At 43.7% G+C, this 18,230-nt stretch overlaps 1 protein-coding gene across 4 annotated transcripts in view; it reads left to right on the plus strand.

Moving 5' to 3' along the window:
* The window catches only part of KLHL29 (kelch like family member 29), a 544,314-nt gene that overhangs the window by 482,314 nt on the left and 43,770 nt on the right, over positions 1–18,230 (plus strand). For all 4 annotated transcript variants that reach the window (XM_039532518.1, XM_039532519.1, XM_039532520.1 and 1 more), the window contains one exon: positions 16,855–17,053. In XM_039532518.1, the coding sequence (XP_039388452.1) occupies positions 16,855–17,053 (199 nt within the window). The remainder of the gene's footprint in view (positions 1–16,854; positions 17,054–18,230) is intronic.

Raw genomic sequence — 18,230 nt, forward strand, 5'->3', positions numbered from 1 at the left:
GCAGTGAGCTGATATTGGTAGCTAACTGTGGTAATAAGGGGATGTCCGAGTACCTAAATTGATTGTTGGTTTGAACCCCAATGTTAGTATTGGGTCAGAATGTTCCCTCTTGCAGATGGGCTCTGTCCAGGCCCGCTCAGAAGGGAGAATGCCTCCCCCATGTTATTGTCGCTTCCCCAATACCCTGCTGAGCTTCCATTTCGGCGGGGAGAGAGAGGCCAAAGCAGACGCTTGGCCATTTCTGGCTATCAGGCTCTGGGTTCTAGGCAGTCAGCGCTGGTGGTTGGAGTGGTGGTTGAGAACAGGTACCAAGAGCCAAAGCTGGGCCATATATATTATTATGATTATCGCAAAACATTTATACGGTGCCACTGATTTACTGAAATGGGCCCCTTCTCAGCTCCCACTGGCCCTGGGAAATGTGCAGTACTGTTAGTGTATTTCTCTGCTTGTTTAAAGTTTGATGAAGACAGTCCGTTCTGAGCTGCTCCTGTACTGAAACAGAACTTAATGGAAACTATGGGGTTATTCTCGAGGGCAGTAGTGGAAAGAACCTTGCAGAATGAATCTGTTTCTCTGTCACAAACAGCGGGTGTCAATCACCATGCAATCTAGGTTATGTTTTCAAGATTGCTGGTTTAAATATTTCTTTCTGCCTCCTGCTGTGCTGATGTTATGAATTTGTTTTTTAAGTGGTGGTTTTGGTTTTCCTTCTCACTGCTGCCACTGCCACCGCTACCTCCTCTTCTTTCACTTTCATGTTGAAGCAATTGGAGTGGGGTTTTTTCCAAGTTACATTCCTCTTTCTCCTGCTTCTGAAGTGCTTTCATAGCTTTATTTGTTCCTCCAAATTTCTCACTGTGGTGTTTGATTTCCTATGTTTTTCTTTCAATTTTTTATATGTATCTACAGGGAGATGAGTGTTTTGAATAAATTAATGTTAAAGGTACCAATAGCTGGATGCTTTCATGTCCAGTCCTATTGCTAAGCCCAGTTTTAAAGGTGGCAGGCTGTCTGCTCTAACTTTTTCTGACCTTTCTATATCCTGCTGTATTATATATAAGGCTCTTAGTCAGATGCTTATTTTCTGAAAGCAGAAGCTCTTGCTTTTTAGATTTACCATGAAACACCCTCTCGTTAAAATTTTATAATGGCATCTGCATTTTCAGAGCTCAGAAACAAATTACTCTGGGGATGGATGTAAAGTCAGACTAACCAGTCTTCTGTCTGATAAAGATGATCTGTAGAAATTTTGATGACACCTCCTTCCAGCATGAGAAATACCGAGCCCAGTCCTACCAGATGTGCAGTCCCTGAATTCATTGGGAGTCCAGGGTGCTCAACACCTTACAGAATCAGACCCTCCATTTCTGCTGAATCTGTCAGGGCGATGCGTGGTGTTCATTGAACACTTCTCACATTTGAATGGATGTGTCAAGCTGTCTGGAGTGGCTCATGACCCTGAGTGCCAACCACAGGGCAGACAGTTACAAACCAGGGCACAAACCCCAGACAGGTTGTTTTATACTTTGATTTCACCAACCAAGCATCAGGTATCAAGTTCTGAAGCACTAAAACAGCCTTAACATGGAGTCTCAGGGCTAGTCTACACTTACCAGCCGGGTCGACGCGGTGAGTTCGACTTCTCGGAGTTCGAACTATCACGTCTAATCTGGACACGATAGTTCGAACTCCGGAAGCGCCGCGGTCGACTCCGGTACTCCACCACTGCAAAAGGCGGTGGCGGAGTCGACCTTGGAGCCGCGGACTTTGATTCCGCGGCGTCTGGATGGGTGAGTAGTTCGAACTAGGGTACTTCAAATTCAGCTACGCTATTCACGTAGCTGAATTTGCGTACCCTAGTTCGACCCCGCTTCTTAGTGTGGACCAGCCCTTAGACAGTCCCCTTGGAAGCTCCAGTCTATCTTGCCACAGAGTTCAAGCTGATGGGATGAGTTCATGTGCACATTTCCTCTTCATTGAGGGTGACGAGGGCCACTAACAAAGTCTTTTGTCCTCTGATGTTCCACAGTGGTGTGTCTGGTGTATATGAGCCTTTTTTTTTTTGGTTGGGCAGGAGGAGATAATACCTCCTGTGGCAAACTAGTATTTCACACTTGGTAGTGCTTCTCTCTTGACTGGAAGTTTACAATTTCAGAGAAAACACTTTTATAGTTATAGAGCAAACACTTAAATATTATCTTATAACATGGGATACAGCTATTAGAAGTGAGCTCAATCCATGCAGCAACTTACAAGTCTAAACACTAAACATGTTTTTATAAATCTAATACCGGTTTTATCAATATTAACCCACAGGTGAGCCAGACTAATTCAGCTATGTATTTGTCAGTGTTCAGTTGAAGCTTAGGGACTTGGCATGAGCTGGCACCTGGTCTGCCAGCATCACAGGATGCTGTAACTTAATTCAGGGTATAATGGGATTGATTCACCCAGGCTCTGTTGCTGCAGTCGTCTTGGTGCAGGGAACCAGTGGGTGCAAGGCACCACAGCAACTGCTCCAGTAATCAGCCAGCAAAGCCACAAAAGTGGGAGGGTCCATGACCCGAGAGACCAGTTAATATGCTGGTTCAGGGCAGCCTCCGGGCAGCCTCTGCTAGTGGGGGTCCTGTGGAGCTCCAGCTACAAATTAAAATTCCGCTGGAAGGTACAGTACAACCCTCACTGCCGTCCTTGACCAAGGGTGAATCCTTGCAGGGGTACAGCTGGTCAGGGCTCTGCAGTTTAATGGTGGAGAGTATGGAGGGCACGCTCTTTAAACCACTATATTCTGTCGTGTATTGTATATGGATGGTGTGTCAGATGTGTGCATGGGGCTTTTTGAAAATACATTAAGACAAGGTCTTTGCCCAGAAGCGCTTGCTGTGTAATTCATAAAGTTGACATAGTGAGTAAAGGCATCGACACATGGGAAGGCAGGTGTCGTGGTTACAGAGTGAGCTGTGGTTTAGATCCATTTTTCTCCTTCTAAAGTGCATGGAACCCTGTGGATGAACCACTCTGAGCCTGGATCTCTGGGCTGCAATTCCCCTGTTTCCCAAGCATGTTAATCCTGTAGGCCCAGCTCTGTTTGGCACTTGTAAGCCCTTTCCCTAGGGAGCTCAAAACAAAGCATTATTATTCACTCACAGGTACATAGCAGGCAGAGCAAAGACTAAAACAACAAAAGGCCTATATGCCTGGTTCTTACCTGCACCTCATTCTTTCCTTGCGAGTGCTGGGTGAGTTCTGCTTAGCCCAGACAGCCCTGCTCCTGGACTGCGGGGAGCAGGCTACCTGCTGCATCTTCTCCCTCTCTATGTGTCTCTGTCAGCATCTCCCCCGAGGCAGCTGCTGGCAGCCCACTCAAGCCCCCTTCCTTTCTAGGCTGGGGGGGTCTTTAATGGTTTAGTATCCCCTTCAAGCTTAGACTGAGGGATGGAAATCATAAACCTAGCCAGAGTGGTTGAAGGCTGGCCAGGGGCATTCCCCAATTAATAGTTCTCCGCATTGTTCCCTTAAGGAGCCTTATTTCTGTGGGTACGTCTTCACTACCCGCCGTATCGGCGGGTAGCAATCGATTTCTCAGGGATCGATATATCGCGTCTCATCTAGACACGATATATCGATCCCCGAATGAGCTCCTGTTGATTCCGGAACTCCACCAACCCAAACGGCGGTAGTGGAGTCGACATGGGGAGCCGCGGACGTCGATCCCGCGCCGTGAGGGCGGTAGGTAATTCGATCTAAGATACTTCGACTTCAGCTACGTTGTTCACATAGCTGAAGTTGCGTATCTTAGATCGATTTCCCCCCGTAGTGTAGACCAGCCTTGTCATTGTCTTGTTCCTGTTTGTTCCCCTTCCCTTCCCTCCCCCCCCCCCCCTCCGAACAGCCTCCTTTGATTGAACTCCATGCGGTCAGGCAGGATAATCTCAACCTGGTGAACTGAGATGATATTTATAAAAAAAACAAAATTACACATAGCCCTTCATTCTCCACAGCAGGGAGTAAGTAGGGTGACAGCTCCAGGGAGGAAAAGCTCTTTGGAAAGCTGCTATTGCTTGTGCACTACCTTGGTTGTAATTACCAGAGTCCTCATATTATGTTAGCTTCTTCGGGGGAGGTGTATTTTCAAAAGCACAAATGGGATTTAGTCCCCTGTTCTCACTGCAAGAGAATGAGGATCGGGTGCCTAACAGTTCTTTGTGCCACTGAAAATCTACTCCTTGGGTATCAAATTCTTTTTAGTGTTGTTAATCCTCTTAAGGCCAGGCTCAAAGTGGCAGTGGGGGGCTCCTGAATGGACATGGGCTGTGGAAAGCAAGGTGAAAGGATATACCCTCGCCAGTTTTAATTCTGATAAGTGTGCCATTTAGGAGTCTTACGGTGCTATATAAAAGAGCTGTACTGCTTTACAGAAAACAGCATCTGAGATGTGCTACAAAGGGAGAGTAACAGAGCTTTCAAAGGTTACCGATCCATCTACATAAGACAGGTAGTGAGCTCAAATAATGAAATATTTATTAAACTAATATTTGGTCAATAACTGTACCCCAGTGCTTTGGAACGGTATGCCAACTGCATATGGCAACATTTACGTAACTCTTTCAGCCCTGCTAGTAATGCAGTTGCATAAAATCAATCTAACTGAGAGAAATGGCATCTGATGTCAGGTTCCTGAATGGTTAGGTAATTCCCTGTGGCAGTGAAAGCAGACCACTGGTTGTAGGGATTCCTTTTATTTGTCACTCGATGGAAATCCCGCAATAGACTGACACATCTAGAAAAACTGGATTTGCTGGTTTTCTATTTATTTCTCTTCCAGACTGATTGAGGAGATGGTAGGGTTTATCGTGGTAGTTATTCCTTTTAACCTTAGTTTACCTCTGGGGAGATCATACAAAATACGTATTGCATAATGAGGCACTGTCATCTGAAAAGCATCATGGTATAGTGGTCGGAGCACAGGCAGGGCTTAGTGCCAGAAACTCTTGTGCTCTAATCCTAGCTTAGCCATAGTCTCAGGGTGGCCTTGAGTAAGCCAGTTTACCTAGCTCCACTTTCCTCTCTGTGAAATGTATGTGTGTGGGGTGGGGTGGCGGGGGGTAGAATACCCATCACATGGAGTGCTGATAGGATATACTAGATACTGGGCCAGATCCTCACCTAGTGCAAACCAATGTTGCTGGGCTAACAGTGAATGGATTTATGTCAATATACTCAAGTTGGAGATCTGGCCCAATATCTATTCAAGATCTAAAGTAGTAAATGTATTATCTGACCAGAGTGCCATGTTCTATGTCACCTTTCTCTGTGCTCCATACAGACCTGATAGTGTGCCCTTTTAAAAAAAACACTGTTTAACATCAAAATATCCACTTATAAAATGAAATGTCTTACCCATAAAAAAATTAATGAGCTGTCTATGAACTTGTGTCCTCAGAGCAAGCTCTGTCTAAATAGTATCTTAATGGCACCTGAGAACCAGAGATTTGTAGACAAATTGAAGGCAATTTAGAGAAGAACAAAACAAATGATTAAAGGACTAGAGGAATTGATTTTGAAGGACGGATTAAAAGGATTGAATATGCTTGACTTGGTCTAACAACAGCTAAAGGGGGATAACTGTCTACAAGTATTTGAAGAGGAAAGGAGAGGAATTACCTAGGGTGGTCCAAGGGAGCATAACTACTGCAGGGGCAATGGGATAAAATTGAGGCAAAGCAAAGGCAGGCTGAATGAACACCACGCACCCCAGTAAGTTTAGTAGCTAGCAGTGATGGAAAGGGAAGACAATGCGGAGAAGGAAAAGTGGCATTATGTCAAACGTTATAAATGCCAGTGAACTCCCTTTTGACAATTAAAGAGAATGGCAATAAAATGACTTTGGTTAGGATGCAGAGAATGACAAAGAAGAGACAGTGCATTTCTGGAAGGAAGAAAAATGGGCAGCTCTCAAGGTGTTTGGATACCATAGTCGTGGAGAATTTTAAATACCCAGATAACACATATAGTCAAACCTGCAGCATCAGAAAGGTTCCATAGTTATGAAGAAGGCCAGCTTAATGATCCAGAAAGTATCAAATACACTGTGAACCTTTTCCTTAGCAATGGGCAGAAAATGATAGGAAAACTCAAAATGATGACATTCAGTACCAGGAAGCTACTTAAATTCATCATAGTAAGAAATGAATTCACTGAACAATGCAGTTCACAGGTGTTAGGCTTCAGGAAAGCAAATATGGGCTAAGTATGAAATGAAGGTTGGGATTTTCAAAAGAGCTGATCGGAGTTAGGCACCCAACTTCTTTTAAAATTTAATGAAATTTGAGTGCTTAGCACCTTTGGAAACCCCATCCCTAGTGACTCCAATAATAGCAGAATGCATTGAAAGCCTCCCCTTTGGAAAGCAGAAGAGTCCTAATGGATGCCATAATTGCAGTGTAACAAACTCCAATTTCTCTGAAAGTGAAGAGTGCAAGGAATGAGATGTAATCATTGTGTCTTCACATAGTGACAGACTGCTCAGAGATCTGCGGTTTAAATAAGTCCTTTTCTAGGGGGCCAAACAAATAAGAATTCACAGAACCAATGCAGGCTTGGAGAGAGAAGAATAACAAGAGTGGAGGAAACAGAAGGGTGAGTTAATACTAGTCCCAGGGGTCCAGGGGAATAATAAAAAAACCACATCAAGAGAAGAAGTGATACAAGAGAGAAAACAGGTCCACTAATTAATAAAGCAGGGTAAAGGTGGAGTTCTCGGTTACTCACTAATGGCTGGTATACGGCACTCTTTTTTTTTTAAAGGGATACCATCAATCTAGTTTATCTAATTTAAAAAAAAAAGTTGAAAGTAGCTTTGGGAGCTGCACCTGTCCTGAAATCCCCTCAGTTTTTTGTGGCTTTACCAACACATCTTCCCACTTTTAACAGTGTGTTTCTTTCTTCTGTTGCTGAGGAAACTGAATGACACAGGCCTCAATCCTGCAAGCACATACACATGCAGAGTAGCTGTACAGGAGAGTACTTGTATTGCAAGTAGTCATACTTATGTCAGTGGCAGAATCATGAACTCCTGACTCCCAAGTCATCCGGTCCAAACATTAGGCCACACTCCCTGCTTTTCTGAATGGAAAGGGAAATGAAGTTCAGGATTGCATTAGAAATAGGAAAAAAATCTTTTTATGTGTGTATCACTATGCTGTATGTGTCAGGAGTGATCTTCCTTTTCAAAGCACATTATAAACACCATTTAATCTTGACAGCATGCCTTTGTGGTACATATGTGTGTGTGTACAGGTGTATACGTGGGTGTATATTTATAACCGGAACAAATGAAATGCCAATCACTGGTGGTTGTATCATTTGTTACTTTCTGAGGACATTTATTTTGGTAGAGTTTAGTCAGCAGAATAAGACGTTTGTGATAAGATTCTTTTATTAAAATGTCTGAGTGTGAAATAAATTCGGAGTGTAATGAATTAATTATTCATCATCCTGTGTGCTTAAATATAACCTCATCACATTACATCTAGAAATACATGTTCACATGCTGCTCCGTGAACTGTTTGGAGAACAGGATAGCAGCTCCTTTTCTGCAACACTGATGACATTATGGTGTTTAGTCAGCTGTGCTGCCATAAAGATGTCATGTTAAAACTTCATTTCAAGAAGTGAGGCGGGTGCTATTTTCCTCTTGCTGTGCATGGGATTTCTACATGTAGTTCCCTCCCACTGAGTCACTGTGTGAGTCCGGGGCCTGGGAACCAGACTTCATTCCAAATGTTCATCTCATTATGTTATAAGGTTTCCAGCTATAATGATACTCAAGCTTTATAGTTAGTGGATTTTCAGTTCAAAGAAATTGAACCAATGCAAACTAAACAGTAATAAATAGCAGACAAATGCTGTGCACACCAGAGAGTGGAGATTTGATCTGGACTTGTCCTAACACTTATAAATATGGAAGAGATTATTAGAAAGGACGCCTGCCCTTGAGGTACCCATGGGCAATATGCATTGAAGTGGTTGCCCTGATCACCAGGTAGCACTATGGTGCCTCAAAAACAAAGCTCTGCTTTGTTCTAGTGAAGCTTCGAATCAGCAACTGGTGCTGCTGTCTCAGGAACTCTGTTTAAACTTTCCAAAAACAGGCAGTTCCCCATTGTTATTGCACTTGGACACCTGTAGTTTGCAAAGGCTTTTTGGTGTCCTGTAGGGAGTTCTAGTTCAGAAGATCATGGAGGATTTCCAGCAGCAGCAGGAAGGTGGGGACAGGACTCTTGCCTGGCACTAACCCACAGTGCCTTGTCTCTCTGCCACTGGAAACTTGTTGATTTCTAGCATTCATTGCCAGTGCAGCTCAACATGCAGTTCATCATCTGACCGCCAGTCCAGGAACTAAGGGATAACCTCTGCTTTCTAAAAATGTGTGCCCCCTATAGGTCTCAGTGTGTTATCGTTGGTGTAGCATTGCTGCCACCTCAGAGTCATCTCATAATTGTTTAACAGTACCGCTGAGGTTTTGCCGCAGCTGTCAGATTAGAATTTTTTATTTTGTCTCTAAAATCCAGTTGAATTTGAACCCAGTCTCAGTGTGAGAGGGCAGAGAAATCTTTTTAAGGCTGTGGTGTATTAATCTTCTTAGTCTCTCTGATGAATTGAATGTATTCCTAGTTTAGTTTTAAAATGTTAAAAAATAGTCTCTTAGAATTATGCATAAACAGCTGAAACAGCAGTTTGTTGGACTAAAAACCTATCTTAATATGGATAATCTTACTTCTGTATTTGTACTTCTAGCTAAAATATGTTTCTTTAGGCAGCTAGCACAAAGGGTCTTTTGTATGAAAGAATAGTAAAACAGAGAGAGAGAGAGATGAGCTATAAGACATCAGGGAAACATTATTTTGACCTCTCTGGGCATTACTTCAAAAATGTCAAAAATCTTGATAGCTTTCCAGTGTAATATTTAAAGAGCAGGAAATTTGATTCTGCAACAGTAAACATATTTCCTAAAACTAGCAGTATACTATTGTGACAATAGCCCAAGCAGAAGCACAGTGATAGTCATTTAAAGATACCTATGAGGGTTTTACTAGCTTGGGGATTTCAGAGTAAAAAATTAAAAGTGATACTGAAGAGAGTTTTGAAAGTCAGATGGCATGCTAAAGCCCACTTTCTAGAAACTGCTAATGATACAGATATAATTCCTAGGGGAAGAAAGGTCACAAAAAGTTTAATGAAGTAAACATCCTCATTCAGGCCAACAAGCAGAAATGTAAATAGCATTAAAATATTCTGTGATCCAATTGGAGAGCTGTTCTGACTGCAGAGGCAGAGAAAACATATGCAGAAGTTAAGTGGATAAACTATGTGCGGTTAGATATATGGATGAGACATCTCGAATCAGCAAGAAATAATCTTGATGGTACAACAGGCAGCACCATCACTCTGAGTCGGTACTGACCCAGTAATATTTTACACTTACATAACAATTTATATCTTCACTGTGCTGTGAAAACTGTAACCAGTGAATATCCCATTGTAGTACTGGGGGCTTTATGATGTCAGAGGTGCCATCCTTTCAGAGGAGATCTTAAACACACATCATGACCATGTGTGGGTATTAAAGGTCCCACAGGATAGGGCCATTAACCACAAAGGATTGGCCAAATTCCAGATTGGGTTATTGCTTTCTGCCTACTAGGAGCCCAGTGACATATGCGCAGCACTGCTCAGTATGATCTGATTGGTATAACCCTGAGCTATCCCACTGCATGCCACCTTATGGTTTGTTTCTCTCGCTCACTGTGTCACATCTAAATTTAGATTGTAAACTCTATGGGGCAGGAACCCTGCTTGTTTTGCAACATAAAGGCATTTTGTCCTGGGTTTTATAAATCCTCGGGAACTCAGGCTATGTGAAGAAGCTGCTGGCCAGCTGAGCTAATAAAATCGATAGCAGTCTGGTAAATGTATGTGTGCCTCAGGAGCCAACCCACACCAAGTCTGTCTACTCCTTCCCTCATAGCCAGTCCCCCTTACTCGTTAGTTGTCAAGCCAGCTCTCCCTCCCACCCCCATGGAGAGCAAACTCTACAAAGAGTCAGTGAGGGGGTCTAGCCTTTCATCCCCAACTGTCTGTGATTCTATAAGCCATATCCTCAGCTGGAATCAATCAGAATAGCTCCATTGATGTCAATGGAGCCACACCAGTTGAAGAGCTGTCCTGTCTGTTCCCATACTCATGCCTCATTCATTCTTCCTATGGCAGTGATTGAATTTAAATGGTGAACTCCTTGAAATGGAGCCTTCTCTAAACAATGGGCTAAATGCTCAAGGGTCTGAGCCGTGGTCTGCCTTTTACCACCTGAAAAAAATAAATTAACAGATTCATAGAATTTAAGGCCAGAAAAGACCATTATCATATCATAATCTAGTCTGACCTCCTGCATAGAATTACACCAACTGATTGCAGATGCAAATCTGAATATTTGCATCTCTGACTACCCAATTTGCACTTGCATTCAGAGTGTGAGAAATGAATGCTCTAAAAAATATGTAGCCACAGTAGAATTACAGGCACAAACTGTAAGCCCATACTTGCAACCACAAAATTGGAGGCTGCTCTTTGAAAGTTTTGCCGTGTACATTTTGAAAGGTGCCCTTCGTGTCTATTGTACTATTTTATTATTATTAATAATGATATTAATAATGTAAAGGGGAACCATAGAAGTTTTATATGTGTACAAGGAGCAAGGGAAGGAGAAAGAAAAGGAAGAAGAGCAAATGGGATGGTAAGAAGGTTGAAATGCTTAATAGTACTTATTCCAATCTTCAGTAAAAAGGATAATTTAATACAATCATAGCTAACGAGCCTATGAAGCAGTCACAAGGCAGAATCAGAAAGGAAAAGGCTACAGAATCCCTAGACCACTTGGATGTACTTAAATCAGCAAAGCCAAATGAAACTCGCCATCGACTATAGTGCTTAAAGGAGCTAGTGCGAAAAGCCACTGGTTTATAAAAGCCTCTACCATCCTCTAGAGACAGTGAGATTATACATACCCTACAAATCCCTTGGTAAAAAACAATAAGATTACACATGCCCTTAATGCTGGCAGCGATGAAGTGTGTGCTCTCTTTCTCACACACACATACAGCTGTATTTCTGTAGCTGTTTGGGTGGGGAAAGAATAAGAGTGAAATGTGTCATTAGCTTTGCTATGTGACATTAGCTTTCATGCTGATGAGAGAGAGCGACATGTTCTAATTATTATTAGCCTTCACAATGAGCCACAAGCTCAGACAGAGAAAGAGAGGGAGAGAAACACAGTTACAGTTTCTCACTAATCTAATTAAGGAAAGGTGGGCGAAAGAGAGAGTGTGCTTTGCTAATTCAGCAGCCGTTGCCTCATTTATTCTAGGAGGCATGGGGGAAGAATGCAGTATCTCTGCGGGTGGAGTAAGGAGAATTGCCTCTTGTTGCTGGAGGGGAGCTCTCCCCTAAATGCCAATTTAAGCTAAACATGGAGACATCCTGGTGTCTAACCCCAGGTTCTCATTTAATGACATGAGTATTTGCTTGCGTTTTGTCTTACTTGGCAGTATGGCTGCTTCCTGCACATGGCCTATTGGAGAGGCAGAAGGGGAAGCTTTCTGATGAACCAGGATGCTTAGGAGGATTGTTTGGCCTGCCTTAGCTGTAGATGTGTGCATATTCCAATTTCTCCATTACTTAAACTATTAGTTAGCTATTCCTTTTAGTTCATTACAGCATGGGATTAGCATCCCCATTAGAGACTCACTGGCTAAACTTTGATGTCCCCATCAATATCCTCATTATTCCTGGTGTCCTGATTCTGCATTTCATCTTGGCTCCTCTGTAAGGTTAAACGCCCCCAGACTTCTTAAAAAAGGCACTTCCTGAAATCGGAGCTTTGCCTCCCACTGCCATATGTTGACTGTGTTCCCTCTCCCACAAGTTAGCATCATTTTAATGGCATTAAAATGTCTGCAGCCAAGTCCCTGACATTTGTGACTCTAAGGAAAGGGCAGAACTTTTTTTTCCCCTCTGCAATAAATTTTAGTAGAGGAAAGAGTCACGGAAGCATCTTTTATTTCACTGTATGGAACAGTGGCAGATGGCAGGGCTCAGATTCTTACCTGTGCCCAGTTTCTCAACTGATCTTCTGCCAGGCAAAATTTAGGGGCACAAGTGAGGTCATTGAGTCTCCCTGATCCTGGGGCTGCTTCTGTGGGGCCAGCCTAGAGTTTGGTGTAGATTAGAGTAGTCCCAAGGCTGCTTCCCACACAAGTGGCCTTGACCCCCAAGCATACAGATAGGAATTGCTACAGAGCAGCCTGTTAAGACCGCACCTCCTGCCTGCCTCTCCCACCTTTGACTTGCCCCCTATGTTGCAGGCTGTAGGACAGGTGGCATAGAACCAGGTATAGATGACTCTATACTCATTGAGGATGCCTCCCACCCCAGAAGGAGAAACCCTGTTGTTTTCTACTCCCTTTACACCACTTCCTTGATACAAGTGGAGCAGCGTGATGGTCAGGATTGAACCCAAAGGGTCCTTCCTGGAAGCTTTTGGCCTTATGCAAATGCATCTCCCAAATCTCATGTATTAAGGAAGTCTCATGAATTAGCAGTTAGAACAAGGTAGTCAGCATTTGCTTCTGGTCATCTTTCTGTCACTCTGACGTTGGGCAAGTCACTCTAAGCATTTTGCCTTGGCTTCCCCATCTGTAAAACCTGCCTGCCTCCTGGCGTATGGTGAGGCTGACGATAATTAGTGTGTGCACAACGTTTTGAGCTCTTCTGACAGAAAGGTGCTACAGAAGTGTAAAGTGTTATTACTGTGTTATTTATTATAGTTGTGAAGTTCAGAGGTGTTACTGTTATGCAAACACACACTCATCTCTCCTCAGAAAACTGGACATTTCAGACTGCCAAGCACTTCCATGTCTGTTACACTCTGTTAAATGAAGTGATTGGATTTTGTGAAAACCTGTATTCTTCTCTCTGCCAGACTGAACCCATTTCAGTCACATCACATGCTCATTTTAACTTAGTTTATATCATCACGGTGAGATGGCTCCAAGCGCAAACTCCTACTGGAAAGAGATAATTGCATGTCCTACCAAACTGATGCCTCTGTTTTAAATTTATTATAGGGAAATGGGAACAGGTAGAAGATGTTCCTGTGATGAGTATGATTGCTTACCACCTAGCAGGGTGGAACCAATTGTGCGCACTAGAACTTGAGAAATATTTCTAACCAACAACTGCTCACTCATCTTTCCCTTTCTCCATCCTTGTAGCTCTACATTCTTCCTCCACTGCAGCTGTGACCTGATTCCCAGACACTAGAGGCACTCACACACTAAAAAAAATGAGGAGTCCTTGTGGCACCTTAGAGACTAACAAATGTATTTGGACATAAGCTTTCGTGGGCTAGAACCCACTTCATCAGTTGCATGAAGTGAAAAATACAGGAGCAAGTATAAATACATGAAAGGATGGGGGTTGCTTTACCAAGTGTGAGGTCAGTCTAACGAGATAAATCAGTTAACAGCAGGATACCAAGGGAGGAAAAATAACTTTTGAAATGGTAAGAGAGTGGCCCATTACAGACAGTTGACAAGAAGGTGTGAGTAACAGTAGGGAGAAATTAGAATTGGGGAAATTAAGTTTAGGTTTTGTAATGACCCAACCACTCCCAGTCCTTATTCAGGCCTAATCTGATGGTATCCAGTTTGCAAATTAATTCCAGTTCTGCAGCTTCACATTGGAGTTTGTTTTTGAAGTTTTTTTGTTGAAGAATTGCCACTTTTAGGTCTGTTATTGAGTGACCAGAGAGAAATGTTCTCCTACTGGTTTTTGAATGTTATGATTCTTGATGTCAGATTTGTGTCCATTTATTCTTTTGCATAGAGACTGTCTGGTTTGGCCAATGTACATGGCAGAAGGGCATTGCTGGCACATGATGGCATATATCACATTGGTAGATGTGCAGGTGAACGAGCCCCAGATGGTGTGGCTGATGTGATTAGGTCCTATGATGTTGTCCCTAGAATAGATATGTGGGCAGAGTTGGCACCGGGGTTTGTAGCAGGGTTTGGTTCCTGGGTTGGTGTTTTTGTTGTGTGGTGTGTAGTTGCTGGTGAGTATTTGCTTCAGGTTGAGGGGCTGTCTGTAGGCGAGGAATGGCCTGTCTCCCAAGGTCTGTGAGAGTGAGGGGTCATCCTTCAGGATAGGTTGTAGATCCTTGATGATGCGCTGAAGAGGTTTTAGTTGGGGGCTGAAGGTGACGGCTAGTGGCGTTCTGTTACTTTCTTTGTTGGGCCTGTCTTGTAGTAGGTGACTTCTCGGTACCCTTCTGGCTCTGTCAGTCTGTTTCTTCACTTCACCAGGTGGGTATTGTAGTTTTAAGAACGCTTGATAAAGATTCTGTAGATGTTTGTCTCTGTCTGAGGGATCGGAGCAAATGCAGTTGTATGTTAGAGCTTGGCTGTAGACAATGGATCGTGTGATATGCTCTGGATGAAAGCTGGAGGCATGTAGGTAAGTATAGTGGTCAGTAGGTTTCCGGTATAGGGTGGTGTTTATGTGACCATCGCTTATTAGTACTGTAGTGTCTAGGAAGTGGACCTCTTGTGTGGACTGGTCCAGGCTGAGGTTGATGGTAGGGTGGAAATCATTGAAATCTTGGTGGAATTCCTCAATGGCCTCCTTCTCATGTGTCCAGATGATGAAGATGTCATCGATATAGTGCAAGTAGAGTAGGGGCATAAGGGAACGAGAGTTGAGGAAGCATTGTTGTAAGTCAGCCATAAAAATGTTGGCATACTGTGGGGCCATGCAGGTACCCATAGCAGTGCTGCTGACTTGAAGGTATAAATTGTCCCCAAATCTGAAATAGTTGTGGGTGAGGACAAAGTCACAAAGTTCAGCTACCAGGTTTGCTGTGATGGTATCGGGGATGCTATTCCTGATGGTTTGTAGTCCATCTTTGTGTGGAATATTGATGTAAAAAGCTTCTACATCCATAGTGGTCAGGATGGTGTTTTCTGGAAGATCATCAAAGGATTGTAGTTTCCTCAGGAAGTCATTGGTGTCTTGAAGATAGCTGGGAGTGCTGGTAGCATAGGGCCTGAGGAGAGAGTCTACATAGCCAGATAATCCTGCTGTCAGAGTGCCAATGCCTGAGATGATGGGGTGTCCAGGATTCCCAGGTTTATGGGTTTTGGGTAGAAGGTAGAATACCCCTAGTCGGGGCTCTAGGGGTGAGTCAGTGTAGATTTGTTCCTGTGCTTCTTTAGGAAGTTTTTTGAGCAGATGATGCAGTTTCTTTTGGTAATCCTCAGTGGGGTCAGAGGATAATGGCCTGTAGAATGTGGTGTCAGAGAGTTGTTGAGCAGCCTTTTGTTCATATTCCAACCTATTAATGATGACTACAGCACCTCCTTTGTCAGCCCCTTTGATTATAATGTCAGAGTTGTTTCTGAGGCTGTGGATGGTGTTATGTTCTGCATGGCTGAGGTTATAGGGCAAGTGATGCTGCTTTTCCAGAATTTCAGCTCATGCACATCGACGGAAGCAATCTATTTAGAAATCCAGTTTGTTCATCACTAAGGTGATGAACATGGTCTAAACAACTAAACAGACAGATGGATTCCAGAAAGTAATGAACACCTGCAGCTCAGTGGAAGTTTTGGGTGTTAAGCACTGCTCAGGCTCAACCCCTTAATCTTAAAGATTTCCTTGAATCTTGGCCCCAATCCCAATTTGGGCCTTTGGGTGCTCTGATAATATAAATGTTTACTAGTAACACTCATCTTTGCTGCTTTGAATAGGCACCTTTCTTTTACTGTCCTTCTAAATATGTAGCTATAGTTAGTTCTTATTGTCCTGATATGTTCCCTATACCCAGCTCCATAAGTGCATTCTCCAGCTCTTCTGTCTCTCACTATGAAGTATTCTGTGATATGCTGTAAGATAAACAATGATTTAAAATCAGTTCTCAGTGAATGGACTCTTCATTTATCTCTTGCAATTTTCATTTTTGTGGTTTTATTTTCCTTTAAGCAATAACCAGCGACAGACAGCTTCATTTCTTCCAATGTCCTTTGCACTACAAGGTTTATTTTATTTATATAGAAGATGGGGTGTAGTGTCAGTATTTGCGTAGCATCCACAGCAATCTGATTTCTAGGAAAACTTTGAAGTTCGTGATTTGTTTCACCAACAAATAAATCCTACTAATTAAAAGATAGTTAACAAATTGGATGGTGTTTTTCAGGCTCCATCATAGAGGCTATTCAAACCCAAGCAGCTCATCTGCTTTTGTTTCACACAAAATGCTAGAAAAGCCATTTGTTTTCAATGTAGCAACCCGTCTTACATTTCAAGGTGAATTCAGGAAGCTAGGAAGATTAATGCCTGTCTCCTGTGCATAAGGTGTTATATTGAGCATAAATTGAGAATCTGCTTTTACAACAAAATCTCTGTATAACAAGAATTGTCAGCTTTTGAAGATTGTTTTTGTCTCTGTATTGGACCCTCCCTCCCCCCACCCCCCCAAAAAAAACAAACCTTCAGAGTGGAGCATCTAAGGATTGTGTTGCCTTCGTGCTACCTGAACAATAGTGAAGGTTTGGGGAGTATATGCAGGATCCATGAAAATCAGAACTGTGTACAGCAAAGCTCAGGTACTAAGGGCAGCTCAAAGTATAATATATTCCCATGTTGGGTAATAAGGGGAAGTGTTTGTGATGCGGGAGGAGGAAGTGCCAAATGGTTGAAATCGAGCACTAAGGCTGCCATGTGTTCTTTCTCCAGTATGCTGCGGAGTTGCTGGCAGTGGTCCGCCTCCCCTTCATCCATCCCAGTTATCTGCTAAATGTTGTTGACAATGAGGAGTTGATAAAGTCTTCAGAGGCCTGCCGGGATCTAGTGAACGAAGCAAAACGTTATCACATGCTCCCACATGCCCGACAAGAGATGCAGACACCAAGAACCCGGCCCAGGCTATCAGCAGGTAAAGCAAAGCTGGCTTCAGAGAAAAAGCTCTCTGATCTGACACTTCCTGCAGTCCAAGACTGAACGGTTCAGACTGTCTGTAGTTTGCATAGGAAGGGAGGAGTGAGTGTCATTCCTCTTCCATTCACCACCTTTCGCGAGCACAGGATTGGGAACCAGGGAGTCCAGAGTTCTAATTCAAGTTCCGACTCTGTCTCCTTCTGTGTAGGGTGACCATACATCCCGTTTTGGCCAAGACAGCCCCTTTTTTAAGCCCTGTCCTGGCTGTCCTGACTCTTTGGGCAAAAGTGGCCATTTGCTCTTGCCCAAACTGATCAAGTTGGCTGGCGAGAGCAAACAGGACAAATGCCCACTTTTGTCAAAAAAGTGGGATGCAAAGGAATGTGCTGGGGGTGGGTGTGTTGGGGGGCAAGCGGCAATGGCAGCCCCATGCAGTGGGGAGGCAGGCAGGGCTGGGGCAAGCAGCGATGCCAACTCCAGCCTCATGCAGGGGGGAAGGCAGGGCTCAGGAGAGCAGCGATCTGCCAGCCCCAGCCTTTGGGAACTCTGGTCACCCTATCTAGTATGTGCATTGCTGCTCACCCAAGCCCTGCCTTCCCCTGCGCAAGGAAGGGGACTCAGGCAAGCAGCTCGGGCCAGCCCTGTGGGCGGGAGGGGGGGAGGAGGTGTAGGTCTCAGGCCAGCCACTCGCAGTGTCCTGTTTTCTCTTTGAGAAATATGATCACCCTTCTTCTGTGGCATTTAGGCAAGTCACTTAAGGTCCAAAAAGCTTCCCCTCTTTTGGCTTACTCTACTTTTGGGAAGCCCAACTTTTTGGGCACATGCACCAAAATGATCAAAGTAGGGTGTCTAAAGCTAAGCATTTGAATCCATATTTAGGCACCTAAATGAGTGATCTGATTTTCAGGAATGATCAACTTCAGTGGCAGGGTGCTCAGCACCTGTGAAAATAGGGCTCTGAGTACAGTAACTCCTCACTTAAAGTCGTCTCGGTTAACCTTGTTTCGTTGTGACCTTGCTGATCAATTAGGGAACATACTAGTTTAAAGTTGCGCAATGCTCCCTTATAACATTGTTTAGCAGCCGTCTGCTTTGTCCACTGCTTGCAGGAAGAGCAGCCCGGTGGAGCTAGTGGGGGCTTGCAACCAGGGTGGACCAGCAGCCCGTCTATCAGC

The sequence above is a fragment of the Mauremys reevesii genome, linkage group 3 (assembly GCF_016161935.1).
Source record: "Mauremys reevesii isolate NIE-2019 linkage group 3, ASM1616193v1, whole genome shotgun sequence".
NCBI lineage: Eukaryota > Metazoa > Chordata > Testudines > Geoemydidae > Mauremys > Mauremys reevesii.